Source organism: Quercus lobata, chromosome 4 (assembly GCF_001633185.2).
Source record: "Quercus lobata isolate SW786 chromosome 4, ValleyOak3.0 Primary Assembly, whole genome shotgun sequence".
Lineage (NCBI taxonomy): Eukaryota > Viridiplantae > Streptophyta > Magnoliopsida > Fagales > Fagaceae > Quercus > Quercus lobata.
Window position 1 is genome coordinate 76819475 of NC_044907.1, and position 20876 is coordinate 76840350.

Consider the following 20876-nt stretch of genomic DNA (forward strand, 5'->3'; position numbering starts at 1 on the left):
AAGTAAGGGGTTGATGGCAAGCCCATGAACCCCAAGGATGAGGGATTAGGTAATTGGGCCGGGAAAACCTGAAGAATTCAGTAAAACCCCATGGGAATGCAAAATTAAGAAAATGGCCGAGGAAGCCCAAAGAAAGCAAACGGGCCCGGTATGCCCAAGGGAAAACAAATGGGACACAGGAGCCCTCTAGTGATATAATAAAAGAACCAATGGCCGTATTGGGCCATTGGGAGAAGAATAAACGGCAGGCCCAAAGAGGCCTAGTCGGATTGAGGCAAACAACTTCGCAGCAGGAATGATAGAGTGGTATGGTAGGAAATGGTAGCAGGAAAAATGGTGGGCTAAAGAAAAGCAAAGCCCACCGTCAAGCAAGGCCCAGCCCCTAAGTAGGGCAAGCCATAAAGGAAAAGGAAATGAGAAAATAATAAAAAACGAATGGCAGATTGTGCAGGCCAACCACGGCAAACGCATGAGCAGCGGATAGATTTTTGACATACATGGAAAAGAGGCACGCGCAAGGCCCAGACCTCACCAACCTGTACCCAGCCAATACAGGACACGGTGAGGTCATGGGTCAGAGGTAAGAGGGCATGGTTTGACGGTGGGGAGAAGGAAAAAATCTATTTTGAGGTTCCTACTTTGACTCTTTTGGGGGAAGTGTCCTGCTGGGATGACATACCACCCAAAGGAGTAAAGCTGAGCTGGAACCACTAGGTGCATGCCATGAGGGATAGGGAGAGAGAAGACACCCACACCAAAGTAGGAAAGGGTGACATAGCAAACAAATAAACAAAATAGTTTTCTTTTATCTAGCGATGAGGAGTGGCACACAGACAGGCCAGTGGTGGTCGGCAGGTACACACAGACTTAAAAAAAGTGGTTAAGGGATAAAATAGTAAAATCCAATCGCGACAGACACTATAAAGAGGCCCTTACCATGTACATGAACCAGGAAGACACAAGCACCACGGTATTATAAATTTGAAAACTAGGAAATAGAAAACAAGTATTAAGAAAAAAAAATAGAAAAAAAGATAAGAAAGGGGAACATTAGAAAAGAAGGAAAAAAAAAGAAAAAAGATAGAGAGTTAAAGCAGCAGGCATGCACCAATAAGTTAATTCCCTCTCTCCCTTTCGAAGTCCTGCTCTCTGCAGGAAACAAAGGGTTCTCTTGTACACCAACCATTTAGGTCCGCTTCCCTCAAAGTGATTAATTTCCACGGTAGGATCTCCCTGGGAAGTTATTCACTTTGAGAAAAGGCATTCTTCCCTTTCTAGTTTTGGTCCTGCGGATCAGATTTGATCTAATTTCTTTCCTCTTTTCAATTAACTCATATACTACCCACTTGTTTCCTTTACTTTTCTTATAAAATAATTGTTGTTAAACTATGATTATCTTTTCTTAAGTAGGGATTATCTATTTACTTTAATAAAGAAGTCAAAGTGCTTTCTTTTATCTTATTATTATCATATCTGCCTGCCTTAACTCACCTGAAATAGTTCTGCCCGCCGTAAGCGTGCTCCTGGCAGACGAGGCATGGTTTGTGCATAAGTCGGACCAAATTGAGTTGCAGTTGGATCGGTCTCAACTCCCTTACTCATAATATTTGGGCCCAGTACTACAGGAGACAGCCCAGCCCGATTTCCAAAAAGGCCCACTACAAACGGGTCATGATTCCTCAATCCTTACACGACATGTTTATTAAATGGGTCAGTTGTGTCGACATATTTATCAGATTTCGTCAAAGTAGTAGTAATAATAATAATAATACAAATTTTAGTAGGTGAAAACGCACTTTTGGTCCCTACATTTTAGGCATATTCTCATTTTGGTCCCGAATTTGATTTTGCGCCTACCTCAGTCCCAAAAAATGGAAAATCACATCCATTTTGATCCCTATTGTCAATCCACTAATGGAAGTTGCTTACGTGGCACACGAAGTGCCCAGTTGGCACTGTAAATGCCGACGTGACTAATAAAATAATAAAAAAAAAATTTGGCATTTTTAAATGCCATGTCAGCATTTTAATTATAAAATATTTAAAAATTTAATTTCTTAATTTTAATTTAAACTGAAAATACAAATTTGGCCTTAAGCATCTACCCTAAGTCTCATATTAATTTCTCCTCTCCTCTTAAAAAAAAAAAAAAAAAAACTCTTCTTCTCTCTTTGAGCTATTCCATGGTCCCATCAAATCTCTCCAAACCTCTATCTCTACCTCTCGATCACACTCTCTCGGCAAGGGAGATGACAACCTAGAGCTTCTCCACGACAACCAACACCTCAAATGGTGGCTTGGTCTAACTCGGGTTCTCAAGCTCAACCATGGAGCTTTTATGGATCAGTGAAGGTGACGTGATTGGTTTGGGTGGTGGGTCGGTTTGGATTTATGGGTTATGTATTAGTTGTTGGTGGGTGTTGTGAAACCCCAAATCGTTGGTGGTTTTGGATCGGTTTGGATTCACAAGTTGCAATCAGTTGTTGAAAGGTGTTGTGAACACACAAATCAACAACTTGGGGTGATTTAGGAATAGAGGCTTGGGTGATTCAAGATGGGCCAGTTGGGTTTTCTGTCGGTGTGGGTCGCAGTGGTCAGTTGGATTTGTTGTTGATGTAGGTCACGGTGGTCGTTTGGGTTTTTTTGCACTTTTGATTGTTGTAGGGGTTTGATCTATCATGATGGTTGACGATGGTCTGATCTGCCAATTGTTGGTTGGGTTTATTCTTTGAGATTTATGGGATTTTTGAGTTCCCAGGTTTTTTGTGTTTTTGGGTTCTTGGTTTGTTCTTTAAGATTTATGGGCTTTTTGAGATTTATATGTTTTTGTAGGTTGGTTGCTAAGAAAATGCAAGTAAAAAAAAAAAAAAAATCAAATCATGATTTATTTTTTAATTTTTTGGGCAATCAAACTTGTTCTTGGGAAAGAACATGAAGAGCTTGAACAAAAATGAGGACGAACACAAAAACATGAACAATAACATGTTATTGCAAAAAACTAATGACATGAAAAAAATAATTAACTAATTAATTATTTTTAAATTATAAGTTCATTATTTTGTTCATATTTTGTTGACGTGGATGTGGGGCTGATGACATGTAGGATCAATTTTTTTTTTTTTTTAATTGCAAAGCCTGCCAATTGCACATTTCGTGTGCCACATAAGCAACTTCTGTTAGTGGGTTGATGGCAGGGATCAAAATGGATGTGATTTTTCATTTTTAGGAAGTGAGATAGACGCAAAATCAAATTAGGGACCATAATGTAAATAGGCCCAAAATGTAGGGATCAAAAGTGCATTTTCGCCATTTTAGTATTAACCAAATTGATCTAAACTAGGAAAAACCAAACAAATGAATTTTTTTAATATAAAATTTAGAATTAACGAGTAACTGCATTACAAATAATGATTCAAAACTAAAGCATATCTTAATATCACAAATAATCAATCACAATATATCAATAAACCACAACAACTAATAAGTTTATATACCAAAGGTTTGAAGGGTATATTGATAAAATGTCATTTAATTAAATGGGTCAAACAGGTCAAGTGTGTTCTATGGGTTGGACATGAACCTGATACGTTTATTTAATGGGTCAGTCGTGTTAACTCAAATATAATACGAACTTGTTAAGTCTTAACTCATAACTTGCTAATTTTGTGTCGTGTCGAGTTTATGTGTTGTGTCAGGTTTATTGATCGTGTCAAATTTTGCCACCCTATGCAGAGAGTTATTGTATCAAGAATTAATGAAGATCTCTGGTGAATTTTACTTTTAAGGCCATAGAGATTTTTTACCTTGGAGTCATTTTTATGATCTAGTGGTTCAATCTTATGGTACGATAAGCCATTTTTTAAAGGACTTTAGATTGAGTTGTAGTATCAAGACTTAATGAAGATCCCCTGTGAATCTTATGGTTTGATAAGCCATTTTTAAAGGACTTTAGATATTCAATCTTTCCTGCATACATTTTTTTTTTTTTTACATAATAAATTCATAAAAAGATGAATTCATTTTTTTTTTTATGAAATGGATTCATTACTTTGGAGTTTGGGATAGTTTACTAATAATATCTCATGACGTGTAGGGAGTTTCATAGATGTGGGAGTGTTTCTTTCTATCGTTTCAAGATACCATGTGCTTAGTCGGTTTCACCTTACTACTCAGTGTGATCCTTTCCAGTTTGGCCATACTTTTCTTTTCTTACAACCTTGGTGGCTTGGTTTATTTCTCAAAATACAGGCCCGTTTGGTATGTGTGTTTAAACAACAATTTTCAGTTTTTTTTAGAAATATATGTTGGTGAAAAAGTATATAAAAATGCGTATAATATTATTTAAAAACTGAAAACCTGTGTTTAAAATGATATACCAAATAGCCCCCTAGTCTCTAACTTTGAATCTCCTTTACTTAAGTTGTGACTTGTGCGTTATAGTATTTGAATAATTTATCTAAAACCATTTAAAAATGTAAATCCTAATCTCATATTTATTGCCTTTGCAAGCAGTTTTATTATGGTCACTGATAGGGATAAATCCGAAAGCAGATGGATTCAATTAACGGAGGCGATCATAAGTAATAGAGTCACCAAAAGAGACGGCCTAGTTATTCTACCAACCAAAGAACTAGTAGACGGGTTGATAACCTAGATAGAGTGGCAGGGTGATAGATGGACTCCTTAAAGTAGATGGATCCAAGGGAGACGATTTGTTGAAACCACGTGGCACCTACGTGGCATGAGTGGTCTCCAAGAATTCTAGTATGGAAATACCTTGCATTTTATGCCCAACCATAATCAGAGGAATCTCTATAAGAGAAGGATCTCATAAAATACGAGTATTAATGAGAATCTTCTCTACAAGGAAATACCTTATCCACCAAGAAGCGGAGGTCAGCTCTATACTACTATAAAAATTCCAAAGCCCTCATAAATCAAGGTATACATGATTCCATAGCTTTGGCACTCTAGAGTTGTGGAAATTCTCTTTTTAACTTAACTTTCGAAGGATATTTGGCCGGTGCCACACCGGTACTCTTTGTAAGGTCTTCTCTGTGTTTTTGTTTCGTAGGTCCCATCAAAAGCACATGAAGACCGTTTGACTCACTAACGATTTTTTGCATCATCAGTCACAATATTTTATGTTAACCCTTCCTTTACCTCTTCCATCTAGATGTATAGTTACTAACTATTCTTTCAATTACCATTTTTAAAATGGAAATTTGATGGATTACATACCATTAAAATAAGTTCATCTAATGAGTTTGCATTAATTCACAAGTAAAATATAATGTCTGTAGGGACTTGGTTTGAGCGCTCCTTTTATCGGACAAAAGGTCTCAAACCCAACTAGCCCAATACAATGAATTTTTAGAGAATGGGTTTAAGAACTAGGCCTTAGTCCGAACCACGATCACTAGACACAATTAGGTGTGGGCTGAGTAACAAGGAAATGGGTTGAAGTATGGAATTTTGTCCTCAGGCGTTTCATCCGAGGAACTGAGTATTCTTCTTCTTCTTCTTTCAGTACTAGGTTACAGGGTTTTTCAAGATCATGCAGATTGCCACAACTTCTTCTTTTTTCTCTCTTTCTGCTCTTTTTCCGAGATCCCCCATTCTTGGAGGGTCTCTCATATTATATACTTCTTTCCAGTCGATCTTGGCCCTCCACCTGTTGATTATACATGTCACTACTCGAGTGTTCGTCCCATCAGCCACCTTCCCAAACCCTCTATGAGTTGCGGCAACTAAAGCCGCACTGTTCAGGGGTCATTTTCCTCATTAATGCGGCCAAAACGTTAGTTGGGTGCATTCAATGCAGAGATGACAGTTTCTCTTTGGATTGCTCCTACACCATACGCCTATGGATACCCTACTGTACTTATCCTTCTCCTGGGGGCGCTCTGGGAGGCTGCCTTTGCCGGTGTGCTATTCTCTCCTCTTGGGATTTGGGATGCCGAGAGCAGGATCGTCCTCGGCAACGTTTCTAGGCCCTTTGGACTTTCTTTGTCCGTCCTCGACGCGGGCCTTGGGCCTAGTACAAAGTGGGCCGAGGTTGTCAAATTCCTTGACCCCACAATAGCCCCTCAAAATCATGCTGTCTGGCTCCTCGGACTAAGAGGAGGGTTTTGGTGACATCGGGCCTCTGTCATGGCTTGTCAAGTCTTGTCCTCCATCAATGCCAGAGTCTCTTCGTTTGCCCGAGACACGTTTCTGGTGCCTTGGTATACAAAGCGTGTCTTCATTAAATGCTGGCGGCTCTGTGCTCCCCATGTTCAACGGTGTGATGGTGATCTAACGGTGGAGATTTCCTTACTTTTATGGGCGGGAAAATCCGCACAATTACTTTTAATGGGAGGTATAAATACCCATTTGAACTGATTTGTCTCTTTACCTTTGCACTTAAGAGTTCTTGCGCACACATCCTGGTTCATTCAAACTTCCAGCCAAAACTCAAGTCTCTCTCCAGCATAAAAAGCCTGTCCGAGGAGCTTTTCCTCATTTCTGTAAGTTTTCTTCTCTCTCCAACTCGCGTTTTCTCTCTTCTAAATTTATCTTTCTCTCGTTCCTCCCCTTCTTTTGTCATCCCCTGGGTCTCTTTAGCGGTTTCTATAGATGGGTAAATTAAAAAAGTTGGTTGAGACCGAAGAGGCGATGGAAAAATTCATCACCGATTATAGGATACCCCCCAATGTAAGTTTGAGGCACTGTGAGGACGAGGAATGGCATTTTAGGAGAAATGCGGGCGAGGTGGTGATTCCCCTACTCGCCTTTATAGAAAGGGGTGTGAAAATCCCCATGGGGCCAGTAATGAGGGATTATCTTAGGCATTTCCGATTAACTTCCACCCAGTGCACTGCTAATGTGTTTAGGATCCTCGGTTATGTGGATGCCTTAAACGAGAAAATGGGGCTAAGGTTGACCCATCACGACGTAAACTTGTGCTACAACCTCCAAATCCTGAAGGGCAAATCCTTTTATATGAAGATGAGGGACGACAGGGTTCGGCTTATTCAGTGCCTCCCCGAGTCCAGCAAAGGGTTGAATAAGGACTTTCTCATTATGTATGGGGAGTGGCATGATGGCTTTCCTTGCCCAACAGTGGAGGGGGAACCAGGTGGGGTACCGAGAGTAGGAGAGAGATGATCTTCTTTGCCATCGTGATTTGCACGGTTCGGTTGCTAATATGAACATGTCTTCTTTTTATAGATCCACATGCCTTTCAACGACACTTCCACCTAACCAACTGGGGAGATTTGGAGACTATTCTCAAGGCGGTGGTTTTTGTAAACGAGCGGACAACCAAGTCAGAGCTGCTCACAAGATCTTAGGGTACGACCCTATCTAGAAGTCATTCGCCGCCTCGAAGCACGTGATCAGAGCTAATGATCCCCAGCATCAGAAAATCACTGTAGTAGAGCACAAATTTCTAATTCCCGAAGGATCTTCTGTTCCAGAAGGCATCCCGTTGGCCGGCTCTTCTTCGTCCCACCAAGCAGTGGATGCCGAGAGTGATTTGGGCCTACTCGAAGAAGGATTTGGTGTGTTTGGCCAAGCCAGTCCGTTCGAGGATCCTTCTGGTGACTTGGGTGACCCCGACTTGTCCGAGGCGGATCTCTTGTCAGCGAGGATATCTTTTCAGGCGGAGATGGGTTTTAAGAGGAAGCCCCAGACATGCCTATTCGATCTAATTAAGGGCCAGCCGGGGAAGGATGCGCCAGGGAAGTCACAATCCAACCCTCATCCTCCTTCACCGCAGCCTCAGCTTGCTCAGACCAGCTCTTCTCCATCTCGATCTCAGCCACCCTCTCCCCGATCCAAACTTCCCGCTCCTCCCCAATCAACTCTGCCTCCTTGGCCTGAGCCTGCCGACCCAAAGAGAAAGAGGAGTTCTAAGGGTAAAGAGCCAATGGATGGAGGGAAGTCTCGCTCCTTTCAAGAGGAGGGTGAAGCCCCGCGGGCTCAAAAGCAACTAAAGATAGGGCATCAAGGCTGTGGAAAAGAGGTCGATGCCCAACCTGCACCTCAGGCTTGGCTTCCTGCCCCAATGCTTTATGGGGAACCGTTGATGGACAACGCTTCCCTAAGGGACTTCCAGGGCGGCGAAGTCATTTATGTGGCCGACGCATTGGAGAGGACCTTGTTGCTCCCTACTGACATGGACGAGTTGAGGGGTGTGAGGAGGCAAGAGGTCTTCCTCAACATTAAGAGGTATTTAGGCATGGTAAGGTTTCTTACACTTGTGACTTCGTTGATTTCTGCTCCTTGATTTCCCATTTATCGTATGTTCATCCCAATTGGTAGGCAATCCAAGCCACTTACAGGCTAGAGGATGAGGCCAAGGATCAAAGTAAGTCCTTGGAGCTTGAACGTAACAAGCGCAAACCCTCAAAAACTCCGAGGCTGACCTCTTTAAGGCCATGGAGGATTTGAAGGAGATGACAAGGGCCAGGGACAGTGTCGAATCAGGCCTTACCGGTGCCCAAAAGCAGGCCAAGGACCAGACGAGGCGCTTGCTCGAAGCCGAGGGACAATTGAAGATTGCCAAGGAGCAGATCGATGATTTAAAGAAGAAGTTGTTTGAGGCAGAGAAGGCTAGGGGCGTTGCGGAATGGGCCAGGGATGAAGCCTTGAGGGCTAGGACGAAGGCAGAATTTGCTAAGATGGAGGCCGAGAGCTCCAAGGACAAGGTCGAGGAGGAGGCCTATAACACGGGGGTGGCTGATACCCAGGCCATTCTCAAGGCTCAAATCCTTGGGGTATGCCGGCTCTACTGCTCCCAGGTCTAGAATGAAACCTTCAAACAAGCTGGGGTGGAGGTTTCATCCGATCTGTGGAAGGCGAAGAAGGTATACTATCCTTTGGCCATCCGTGAGACCGCCCCTGTCAACTCCAAGACTGTGAGTGCTCTAGAAGAGGTTGAGGTTGCTCGGCCAGAGGCTGCCCTGGCCGTGTCCGCCCTTAACGAGCTAGCCGAGGAGGGCAACCTTCCTGGGGTGACGGAAACATGTGGAAGTTCGAATCCTGAGGCACCCCAGGAAGCTGCTGGATCTATAGTCAGTGCTCAGGACTCTCACACCGAGGAGCCACCTCTCTTAGTTTAGCCCCTTCAGACCATTTCCCCGACTGATACCTCCCAAGGCTCCGAGGCTAATCCTGCTCAGCTCCCTAAGGAAGGGGACATCTCCCAAGGTTCTGGGGCCAATCCTACCCAACTCCCCGAGGAAAGGGCCAAAATAAAGTTGAAGAAGTAGGGGTCCCGGTCAACTTTTGTATTGGTTCTATTTTAATTTTTAGTTAGTTTTCTTTTGTTTTAAGGACCTTGGAATGGTTTGTAATTAAATTTCTTCGACTACATGTATGAAATTCTTTTCTTCATTTTTCTTTTGAATTATGCGTTTATTGTCACCACCGTTATTGCTATTACTGTGAATCTCATGCCTTGTGAATTGGTTATCCTAACGGGTATTGATGGTCGTGTACATAATACATTCGAAATTAAATCCCCTAATTCTAACTTACCAGTATCAAGGGAGCTTAGTTTGCATCTACCCATATTTTGGCTAAGTGTATGATTCGAGGTGCCGAGCGTGTACTTAGGTCATATCCACAGCTTTTACAAATCTTGTAGTAGCTAGTTTCCCCATAGGTTTGAGTTCGAGGACCATGCAAGACTTTGGTTCTGTTTAGTACTTAGATTTTCTTGGAGTAGCTAGTTTCCCCATAAGCTTGAGTCCTAGGACCATGCAAGACCTTGGTTCTGTCTAGTACTTAGATTCTCTGAAGTAACTAGTTTCCCCAAAGGTTTGAGTCCGAAGACCATGCAAGACCTTAGTTCTGTCTAGCACTTAGGCTTTTGGAGTGACTAGTTTCCCCATAGGTTTGAGTCCAAGGATCATGCAAGACCTTGGTTCTGTCTAGCACTTGGGCTTTTGGAGTAACTAGTTTCCCCATAGGTTTGAGTCTGAGGACCATGCAAGACCTTGGTTCTGTCTAGCACTTGGGCTTTTGGAGTGACTAGTTTCCCCATAGATTTGAGTCCGAGGACCATGCAAGACCTTGGTTCTGTCTAGCACTTGGGCTTTTAGAGTGACTAATTTCCCCATAGGTTTGAGTTCGAGGACCATGCAAGACCTTGGTTTTGTTTAGCACTTAGACTTTTGGAGTGACTAGTTTCCCCATAGGTTTGAGTCCGAGAACCATGCAAGACCTTGATTCTATCTAGCACTTGGGCTTTTGGAGTGACTAGTTTCCCCTTAGGTTTGAGTCCGAGGACCATGCAAGACCTTAGTTCTATCTGGCACTTGCGCTTTTGGAGTGACTAGTTTCCCCATAGGTTTGAGTCCGAGGACCATGCAAGGCCTTGGTTTTTTCTAGCACTTGGGCTTTTGGAGTGACTAGTTTCCCCATAAGTTTGAGTCCGAGGACCATGCAAGACATTGGTTCTGTCTAACACTTAGACAGTTGCCAGAATGCGAGACATGTAATCAGGATGGACTTAAAATCTAAACTAGATAAATGCTCTTATTAATAATAATACCTTCTTAGGTTATTTACATTCTATGGACGAGGTACCGCTTTTTCATCTAAGTCTTCTAGGTAGTATACTCCTATTTCTGCAACTAAAGTGATTCGGTATGGCCCTTCCCAGTTGGGTCCAAGCTTTCCCCATGATGGGTTTTTGGCAGCACCCACAACTTTCCTTAGCACTAAGTCCCCTGATGCTAGCGGTCTAAGTTTCACGTTGGCATCATATCCCTGCTTGAGCTTCTGGTGGTAATAGGCCAACTGGACCATTACCTTTTCTCTTCGTTCGTCGATCAGATCTAGGTTCTTCCCCAGCAGTTCGTCATTACTGTCCGGGGTGAAGGAGCTCGTCCTCAGCGTTGGGAAGTTTGCCTCTAGAGGGATAACAGTCTCAGCCCCATAGGTCATGGCAAAAGGTGTCTCCCCTGTTGACCGCCGCGATGTAGTCCGATAAGTCCATAAGACGTGTGGCAGCTCTTCCACCCATCTTCCCTTAGCGTTATCTAGCCTTTTCTTAAGCCCGTTAACTATGACCTTGTTGACAGCCTCGACCTGCCCGTTTCCCTGAGGATAGGCTGGAGTTGAGTACCTGTTAGTGATCCCCAGCTCGCAGCAGTATCTTTTGAAGGCCTTGCTGTCAAACTGGAGTCCATTATCTGAAATGAAGGTGCGAGGGACTCCGAATCGTGTAACAATGTTTCTCTAGATGAATTTCTTAGCATCCGCATCTTAGCTTCGACTCATTTAGTGAAGTAATCTGTGCTGACCAGTAGATATCTCTTATTTCCTGCTGCCTTTGGGAAATGCCCTACAATATCCAGACCCCACTAGGCGAATGGCCATGGACTGGATAGAGGGTTGAGGATCCCACCTGACTGATGAACATTCAGGGTGAACCTTTGGCACTGGTCACACTTTTTAACGTATTCCAGGGCTTCCTTCTGCATCCCTGACCACTAGTATCCCTGGGTAATGGCTCGATGCGACAGAGATCTTCTTCCTGTGTGACTTCCGCAGATCCCTTCGTGCAGCTCTTCAAGCAGTAGTTCTGATACCTCAGGGTGGACACACAGTAAATATGGCTTGGAATATGAGCGTTTGTACAATTTGTGGTCCTCGGACAACTAGAATCGAGGAGCTTTTCTTCGGATTTTCTCTGCCTCCGACTTTTCCTCGAGCAAGACGTCATCCTTGAGGAACTTCACCATAAGGTCCATCCAGCTAGGGCCCACTCTAACCTTATGAACATGGACCATGCCTTTGACTACTTCATTCGCTTTGTCCAGATGCTCGACGAGAATAATTTGGGGCAGATCCCATGTCGAGGAGGTGGCAAGCGTGGCCAGTGAATCTGCATGAGTGTTTCCACTCCTGGGGACGTGTAACAAGCTGAAAAAGTCGAAACCCGGTTGTAGGCATTTGACCCGGTTTAAGTACTCTTGCATCCTTGCGTCTCTGGCCTCTAATTCTCCATTTACCTGGCCTATTACCAGTCTTGAGCCCGAGAACATCTCTACTGCTTTTCCTCCCATTTTCTATACCATGGCAATTCCTTGTAGCAGGACCTCATACTCGGCCTCGTTGTTCATGGCTGAGAACCCAAGTCTCAAGGACTTCTCTATGATGGTTTCCTCGGGAGATATTAGGACTAGCCCCACTCCAGATCCCCTTTGATTTGCTGCACCATCAACATACACCTTCCAACATGGGGGTCCTGATATAGAGATCACTCTAACCAATTTTCCCTCTATGTTCTGCTCCTTTGCCACTATTTCTACTGGGGGTTCAGCAAATTCGACTACTAAGTCAGCTAGGACCTAACCCTTTATAGAGGTCTGAGGCATATATTTGATATCAAAAGCTCCCAAAATTGTGCTCCATATGGCAATCCTTCCAGTGTAATCAGTGGTTCGAAGTACAGACTTCAAGGGTAGTTGGGTTAGAACAACCACTATGTGGGCTTGGAAATAATTGGGAGGCTTTTGCGTAGCGTGGACCACAGCCAGTATGGCTTTCTCCAAGGGTAGGTATCTGACCTCAGCATCATGCAGCGACTTACTCACGAAATAGATTGGCTTTTGGATGCCATTGTTATCCCGTATTAGCACCAAGCTCACAGTATGGGGGGCTACAACAATGTATGCGTACAGAACTTCATCGGCCTCGGGACTGGACATGATAGGTGGTCGGGATAAGTAATTCTTGAGTTACTGGAAAGCCACAACGTAGTCCTTGGACCACTCGAACCCCTTCCACTTGTTGATCAAGAGATAGAACGGTCTACATTTATCCGCCGACCTGGAAATGAATCGATTGAGGGCTGCGATCATCCTAGTAAGCTTTTGGACCTCTTTTGCGTTTTGTGGTGGTTTCAGGTCGTTTATAGCCTTGATCTGGTCGGGGTTAACCTCGATTCCCCTATGAGTAACCATGTAGCCCAAAAACTTGCCTGACCCCACGCCAAATGAGCACTTGGAAGCATTCAAGCGCAGCTTATGCTTCCTCAAGACGCCAAAGGTGCTGCCGAGGTCCCTTAAATGCTCGGACACCACTTTACTCTTTGCCACCATGTCATCGACATAGATTTCGATACTCTTGCCCAACTGTGGTTTGAACATTCTTGTCATCATCCTTTGATAAGTGGATCCCGCATTCTTCAGACCAAACGGTATTACCTTGTAGTGGTAATTCCCAGTTGGTGTCACGAAGGTCGTTTTCTCCTGATCCTTCAGCACTAGTGGTATTTGATGATAGCCTTGAAAGGCATCTAAGAAGCTCATCCGATGATGGCCTGCTGTCGCATCCACTAACTGGTCTATCCGAGGCATTGGGAATGGGTCCTTAAGGCACGCCTTATTTAGGTCTGTGAAGTTCACGCAAACTCGCCACTTCCCACTTTTCTTCTTGACCACCAGAGTGTTGGCTAGCCATTCGGGGTAAAAGACTTCTTTGATAGCCCCAACATGCTTAAACTTTGCCACTTCGTCCCTAATCGCATCGATATGCTCTTTTGATAGGCGACGAGGTGGTTGCTTCTTGGGAGTGATGGCCGGGTTGACATTGAGGTGATGGCAGATAAAAGCTGGGTCGATCTTGGGGGCATCGCAGGCATCCCATGCAAATACGTCAATATTTCTTTTAAGGAACTCAATCAGCTCCCTTTTCTCTTGAAGAGGCAGCTGAGCCCTTACTCGGAAGAATTTCTCCGGGTCGCCGCCAATAACCACCTTTTCTAGATCTTCGCATTTCGCCTCCTCGGCAGTTATGACCGGGGGGGGGGGGTAAAACCGGGGTCTTTAGTTGCTATAAATTCTTCTCAGCAAAGGCCGAGGATTCCGCATCGAGCCGATGTGAGATGGCCGCTACCACGCATTGCCTCACCGTGGGTTGGCAACCACGGATTTCAAGGACTTGGTCCCCTGACAGGAATTTCACCTTCTGGTGCAACGAGGAAGCAACAGCCCCTAAGGTATGGAGCCAAGGCCTACCGACGATGGCTGTATAGGGAGAGTAGGTGTCCACCACGATGAAGTTCACCTCCACTATCTCTGGGCCGGTTTGAATTGGCAGCCTAATCAGGCCCATTGGAATGACAAGCTTCTCGTCGAAGCTCATCAGAGGGGAGTTGCAGGGCATCAAGTCTTCTGGTTTTAACCCCAGCCCCTTGTATAGGTCGGGATACATAACCTCGGTCGCGTTGCCGCCATCCACCATCACTCTTTTCACATCGTAGTCCCCGATTCTGAGGGTGATTAGCAGCGCATCGTCGTGGGGTTGAATGGTCCTGATTTTGTTTTCCTCTGAAAAACTCAAAATGGGACGAAAGTTCATTCTGGCCCTCTTCGGCCCTGGTTGGGACTCCTCGGTAGGCGGTTGAGCCACCGATAACACTCGTGCAGAGCGCATGCTTGTTCTCCCTGGTGTGGTCACGATTACGTTGATCGTTCCTGTAGGTGGCCTTAGGGCAGCATCCCTCCTGGCTTCTTGATGGCCTCGATGACTACTAGAATGATGCAGAAGGTGCTTCAGCTTTCCTTCCCGAACTAGCTAGTCCAGGTGGTTCCAAAGGTTCTTGCAGTTCTCTGTGGTATGACCATGGTCTTGGTGGTATTGGCAATAAAAGTTCTAATCACGCCTTGAAGGTTCTCCCGCCATCTTGTTCGGGCACCTAAAGTATGGCTCGTTCTTGATTTTCTCCAAAACTCGATGTATTGGTTCTCGGAATACGGTGTTGACAGTCTGTGCATTGGTTGTTTCGGGTTGCCTTACGAAGTCCCTCCTCGGGCAGTTGTTGTTATACCGATCCGACCTGAAATCCCTCCTCTCCTGAGGGATAACCTTATCTTTTCCTCTTCCCTGCAACTGGTCTTCCTCCACTCGCTTATACTTGTTGATCCGATCCATTAGTTGGCGCATACTGGTGGCGGGTTTGCTGGTCAGAGAGTTTCTCAAACCGTGATCGGCTGGGAGAATATTTTTGAAAGTGATAATGGCGACGTCGTCGAAATTGTCTTCCATCTCATTGTACGTCTCCCAATATATGTCCGAGTAGGCCTTTAAGGTTTCTCCGTCATGCATGGATAGCAACAACAAAGCGCTCAAAGGCTGAGGGGCTCTGCAGTTCGTAACGAAGCGGGAACCAAAAGCTTGGGTCAGCTGCCTGTACGAATCTATGGAGTTTGTCTTTAGACCATTAAACCACCTCATCGCCACTGGTCCCAAGCTAGACAGGAAAACCTTGCACATCAGCGCCTCGTTCCTAGAATGGACAGCCATCCTTTGGTTGAACTGGCTCACATGCTCCACATGGTCTATTTTACCATTGTAAATGGCGAAGGTCGACTGCTGGAACCGTTGAGGAAGTATGGCCCCTTCTATGTGATGTGTAAAAGGCGACTTGGAGAGTTGATCCAATGCCCTGCTCATGGCATCGTTTCCCAAGCCCCTAGGAGATGGGCTTCTGTGACTACACCTCTGGTAGTGCTCTCCTTCATGGGAGAAGGTCTCACTTGGGGGAGTCCTCGATCTTCGTCTATAGTCATCGACACTTTCATCGTCAGAAGGCATGTCAAGCCTGGATCGAGATTGCCTTTGCTGTGCATGGTGCAGCTTTCTCTTCAGATTGTCTATTTCTCGCTGCATGGATCGCCTATCATTCTATTTCTGATACATATGGCTCCTAACTTCTTCTAGTTGCGGAGCCCGGTTGTTATTTTGTCTTTGAAGCACGTGACTACCCGCGCGAGAGTGGCTCTTGCTGGTCTGAGTGGTGTTTACGCTACCCTATTGAAATCTTCCATTCTCTTCATTTCGATCACGTTCAAGGTTAGGAAAGTTACCCTGTTGTTGGGATTTGGCTGGTTTGGGCTGATGGGAGCCTGCTTGATGAGGGCTTGACCCTAACATGCCTGACCGTTGTCCTTACTAACACACAAGTTCTCCCCACAGACGGCGCCAATTGTAGGGACTGGGTTCGAGCGCTCCTTCTATCGGACAAAAGGTCTCAAGCCCAACTAGCCCAATACAATGAATTTTTAAAGAATGAGTTTAAGAACTAGGCCTTAGTCCGAACCACGATCACTAAACACAGTTAGGTGTGGGCTGAGTAACAAGGAAATGGGTTGAAGTATGGAATTTTGTTCTCGGGCGTTTCGTCCGAGGAACTGAGTATTCTTCTTCTTCTTCTTCTTTCAGTACTAGGTTACAGGGGTTTTCAAGATCATGCAAACTGCCACAACTTCTTCCTTTTTCTCTCTTTCTGCTCTTTTTCCTTGATCCCTCATTCTTGGAGGGTCTCTCACATTATATACTTCTTTCCAGTCAATCTTGACCCTCCACTTGTTGATCATACATGTCACTACTTGAGTGCTCGTCCCATCAGCCACTTTCCCAAACCCTCTGTGAGTTGCGGCAACCAAGGCCGCACTGTTCAGGGGTCATTTCCTTATTAATGCGGCCAGAACGTTAGTTGGGTGCATTCAATGCGAATGTGACAGTTTCTCCTTAGATTGCTTCTACACCATACGCCTATGGATACCCTACTGTACTTATCCTTCTTCTAAGGGCGCTCTGGGAGGCTGCCTTTGCCGGTGTGCTGTTTTCTCCTCTTGGGATTTGGGATGCCGAGAACAAGATCATCCTCGGCAACGTTTCTAGGCCTTTTGTCCGTTCTCGACTATTTCTCCCTTCTCGGCGCGGGCCTTGGGCCCAATACAAAGTGGGCCAGGGTTGTCAAATTCCTTGGCCCCACAAGGTCAGCTCTATACTACTACAAAAATTCCAAAGCCCTCATAAATCGAGGTATGCATGATTCCTTAGCTCTGGCACTCTAGAGTTGTGGAAATTCTCTTTTTAACTTAACTTTCGAAGGATATTTGACCGGTGCCACACCAGTACTCTTTGTAAGGTCTTCTCTGTGTTTTTGTTTCGTAGGTCCCATCAAGAGCACGTGAAGACTGTTTGACTCACTAACGATTTTTTGCATCATTAGTCACAATATTTTGTGTTAACCCTTCCTTTACCTCTTCCATCTAGACGTATAGTTACTAACTATTCTTTCAATTACCATTTTTTAAAATCGAAATTTGATGGATTACATACCATTAAAATAAGTTCATCTAATGAGTTTGCATTAATTTACAAGTAAAATATAATGTCATAATAAGATATCTGAGAAGGTTTGGATACCATTCTTTGTCAAAAAAAAAAAAAAAACTCTACATTAGGTTTTTTTTTTTTCATCAAACCCATTTCTTTCCAAACCATTATAGCAATGGTGGAGCTTTTTGGGGGGGGGGGGGGGAAGGGATGCTATAAATATATATAATACTTATTTATTACTTATACATTGAATGTTTGTAATTTTGATTTAACATATGATATTTTATTACATAAACAAAAATTACATCAAATAAGTGTTTACATCTTTGTAGAAAAAAAGTAAGTCATGACATTTCTAAAAAAATACAAATCAATTTAATAAAAATAAAATAAAATATAATTAAATTATATATGGTATACATTAAATACACTTTTATATAATGAGTTATGTATGATATATGAGCATTTAGAGGGAATTAAAAAAAACATTAGTCAACTATATAAATATTTTACATGTTTTTAGTAAAAATTTAGGGGGGGCCAATATTGAAATTTATGTCCAAAATTATTTTCTTTTAACAAAAAATACAAGAGGGAATGAGGATTTTTGAAAAGTCAAAGGGGCCATGGCCCCTCTTAGCCCCCCCCCCCCCCCTTCCTCCATCCCTACTATGGTAAATAAATAAAAAATTATCTCAACTATGCCTCATACCCAAATCAAATAATTAGTGTGCGTTTGGATACCGTTTATTTTGTTGAAAACTGAAAACAATAAAAAAGAATATTTTGGTTACTGTTCATTAATGAATTTACAGTTCATTGGCCTGATTGCATTGTTCATGGGACAAACGCTGGACTTAAATAAAAAAAATAAAAAAAAAAGCCAAAAAATCCAACTACTCTAAATGCAGACGCAAACACTCACTATCCAAACGGAGCTTTAGAATACAACATCAACAAACCAAACCAAAACAAACACAGATCAACCCAACCACAAATCAAATAAACCCAAAAAAAAAAAAAAAAACCACACGAACCCTCAACGATGACCACAATGAGGACACAACACCGATGTGACCTAACAACCCACGATGGTGATGCATGTCCAGCAACCTCCTCCACATAGATCGTAACCCAGCTAGCTTGAATACTCCACACCCACCATCGAATGATCAACCCTTTAGAAGGCCAACGATGACATCAATGGTGAAATCAATCAACCCAAGACAGTTTTCCTAATTTCATTACAATTGAGCTAAAGAAAGAGCGACCTCCGTGTATTCTAGCATGAAGAGAGAAAGAGAGAGAGAGAGATTAAAAACATAATTAATTTGGTGTAACAAGCTGTAGTGTGCTCACTCCAAGCAATGAGCCACTGTTCAAAAACTAATTTGGTTGTTAGTTTTGATGAGGCTGATGTGTGACTGTTTTAAAGAAAATTTGTTATATTTTGGTGAAGTAGGCCTGTTGCAAATACTCTAAGACTCAAAAATTTGGTTCGCTTACAAAAATAAAATAGCCATTATTGTTTTGCCTTGATAATAAGGGGCTTTAGGCTTCAAAAAAATAATAATAAGGGGCTTTATAGTGTTTGATTTAGTGGTAAGAACTAACGAATTAGCACACATTATAAACGTTAAGTGTTGGAAAAACACATGTTTATATTGCATACAAAACATACGCAATGAAAAATTAACGAATCTACTTCATTTGTAATTGATAACATGTACCATGTAAATTTCAGAATATAAGAACAAGAGATTGTACCTTGGTGCGGTGAAATTCAAAACCAAATATTAGAAGTACTTGGGAACATTCTTAATCTTCACTCCAATTCCACTTGATACCCAAGAAGTGTGGTCTCTCAATCAATTTATATGAATGCGTTCAAGAGAGAATAAGAAAGTGTCCAACACTTACATACAAACAATTTCATAGTTTTACAAAATTCTGTATGTTTTTCTCCTTATAATTGATTATCTAATTGGGCTAGCCTTTTGGGCCATTCCAACTGGGTTTTAGTATGTGGTTTGGAGTGGGACTAAAAGGGAACAAATAATACTCTAGCTCCAATGGGCCTTGGGCTTCTTTGTTAACTCTTGACAAGTCTAAAATTACCATTAATTATATTTAATACCACTATATAAATATAATTGCACTCTAAGCCTTATTAATAAATTATATCTCAAAACTTTATTGTACATGCAAACTCTTCATAAAATATTAATAGTAATATGAAGTAAGGGTAAGTAGAGTGATACCAGAGCTGATCCAACTGTATCGCCTCTGGCATCGACCAATTGAGCTGAGGCTGGCGATCGGATGGAGAACCCACTCGATGCCAATGCAGTGCTACTGTCGGAACTGCAACTCCAAACCTTGGTTATCGAACCGACTGACATGGCGATATTAGTTTGTTTCGTTCTGTTTCTTTCATTGATTCAGTAGTGTTTTCACTTTTCATGTTTTGTGTTTTGCTTTTTTTTTTTTGCACTTTGATTGTTAGGGAGGGGAGACTAAGACTGAGAGAGTTCTCTCACTCTTCAATCATTTTTTTATTTATTTTCTATAACTTAAAAAAATTATGAAGTACAAACAAATTGGAATTGGGATTTATAAAAGGTGTTTGGCTCTTTATCTTTACTTCTTTGACTGGTCTTGTAGATTGGTTCAAGTGCTAGCCAAAGTATAAAAAGAACAAGCACAAAAAACCGACCACACCGATTAAACCGATTGCAAAAAACCACACCACTATAGGTTGGAAAACCAACCCTAACCGGTATGCATCGGTTTTAATTATGAGAAAACCAACCCCTATCGGTTTGGTAATAAATTTGAGTAAAAACCGAGCCGATCGGACCGTGCACACCCCTAAATTACAAAGTCATGAATGTAGACTGTTACTTTGAAGATTACTACATCTTAATCCTTGATTACCCGGTTTAATCATTTAAGTTATTCATCATATATTTATGAAATCCAATTTCATAAATATATACTTTAGTAACTCCTTACTAATGTGGATTTCATAAATATATACTTTAGTAACTCCTTACTAATGTGGTTAGGCCTAACAATCTGAATAACCGAACTCATTAAATTTATCTCAAGAGAATATTTTATATCTTCGTTAAGAGATTATAAATTCCATCTTAAGAATATATGTTCCATTAACACTAAATGTGGTTGCCTAACGTACTGAGATTTTGATTGTAACTTTAGATCTCCCTCCTGATATATCAAAACAACCTGCACTTCATGATCAGATTTATTATTCTCTCAAGATTAAGAGTTCATGTAAATAGAAGTCATGAGATTTATTATTCATTTGATAGTTGTTAGGAGAATAATAAATCTTACAGCGGTCTAGTTTAATATGTCTTAACTTTTAAAACATATCAACATGCTAACTAAAAGTCTCTAGTTCCATGATCAAGACAAATCATCTTAGTTGATATGTTATAGTCTTTGCAGATGAAATGTCCAATTTCATCACTGACTACGAACTAAAATTCTGAGTTTACAAAGAACTTATGACTTATATTTTCTGTGATTAAATCATATAAATCACATACTATGCATCTCGTGGACTATATGATAATGTCCAAATATTAATGTTACCATTATTTTAGATAATAATATAACAACTTTATTAATTACAACATTAAGTCATATATAATGTCATACATAGTATCATACAATAGGATTTAAGGTCACTAATTCTAACACTAAGTTCATCATATCGT

General features: G+C 42.4%; 2 protein-coding genes across 2 annotated transcripts; both read right to left on the minus strand.

Annotated features, from left to right (window-relative positions):
* Positions 1–13833: 13833 nt before the first annotated feature.
* LOC115985838 lies at positions 13834–14436 on the minus strand. The gene has a single exon (XM_031108739.1). It carries the CDS (start codon positions 14434–14436, stop codon positions 13834–13836), a length of 603 nt encoding a protein of 200 aa, XP_030964599.1.
* Positions 14437–14655: 219 nt separating this feature from the next.
* LOC115985839 lies at positions 14656–15672 on the minus strand. Its single transcript, XM_031108740.1, has one exon. It carries the CDS (start codon positions 15670–15672, stop codon positions 14656–14658), a length of 1017 nt encoding a protein of 338 aa, XP_030964600.1.
* Positions 15673–20876: the final 5204 nt, after the last annotated feature.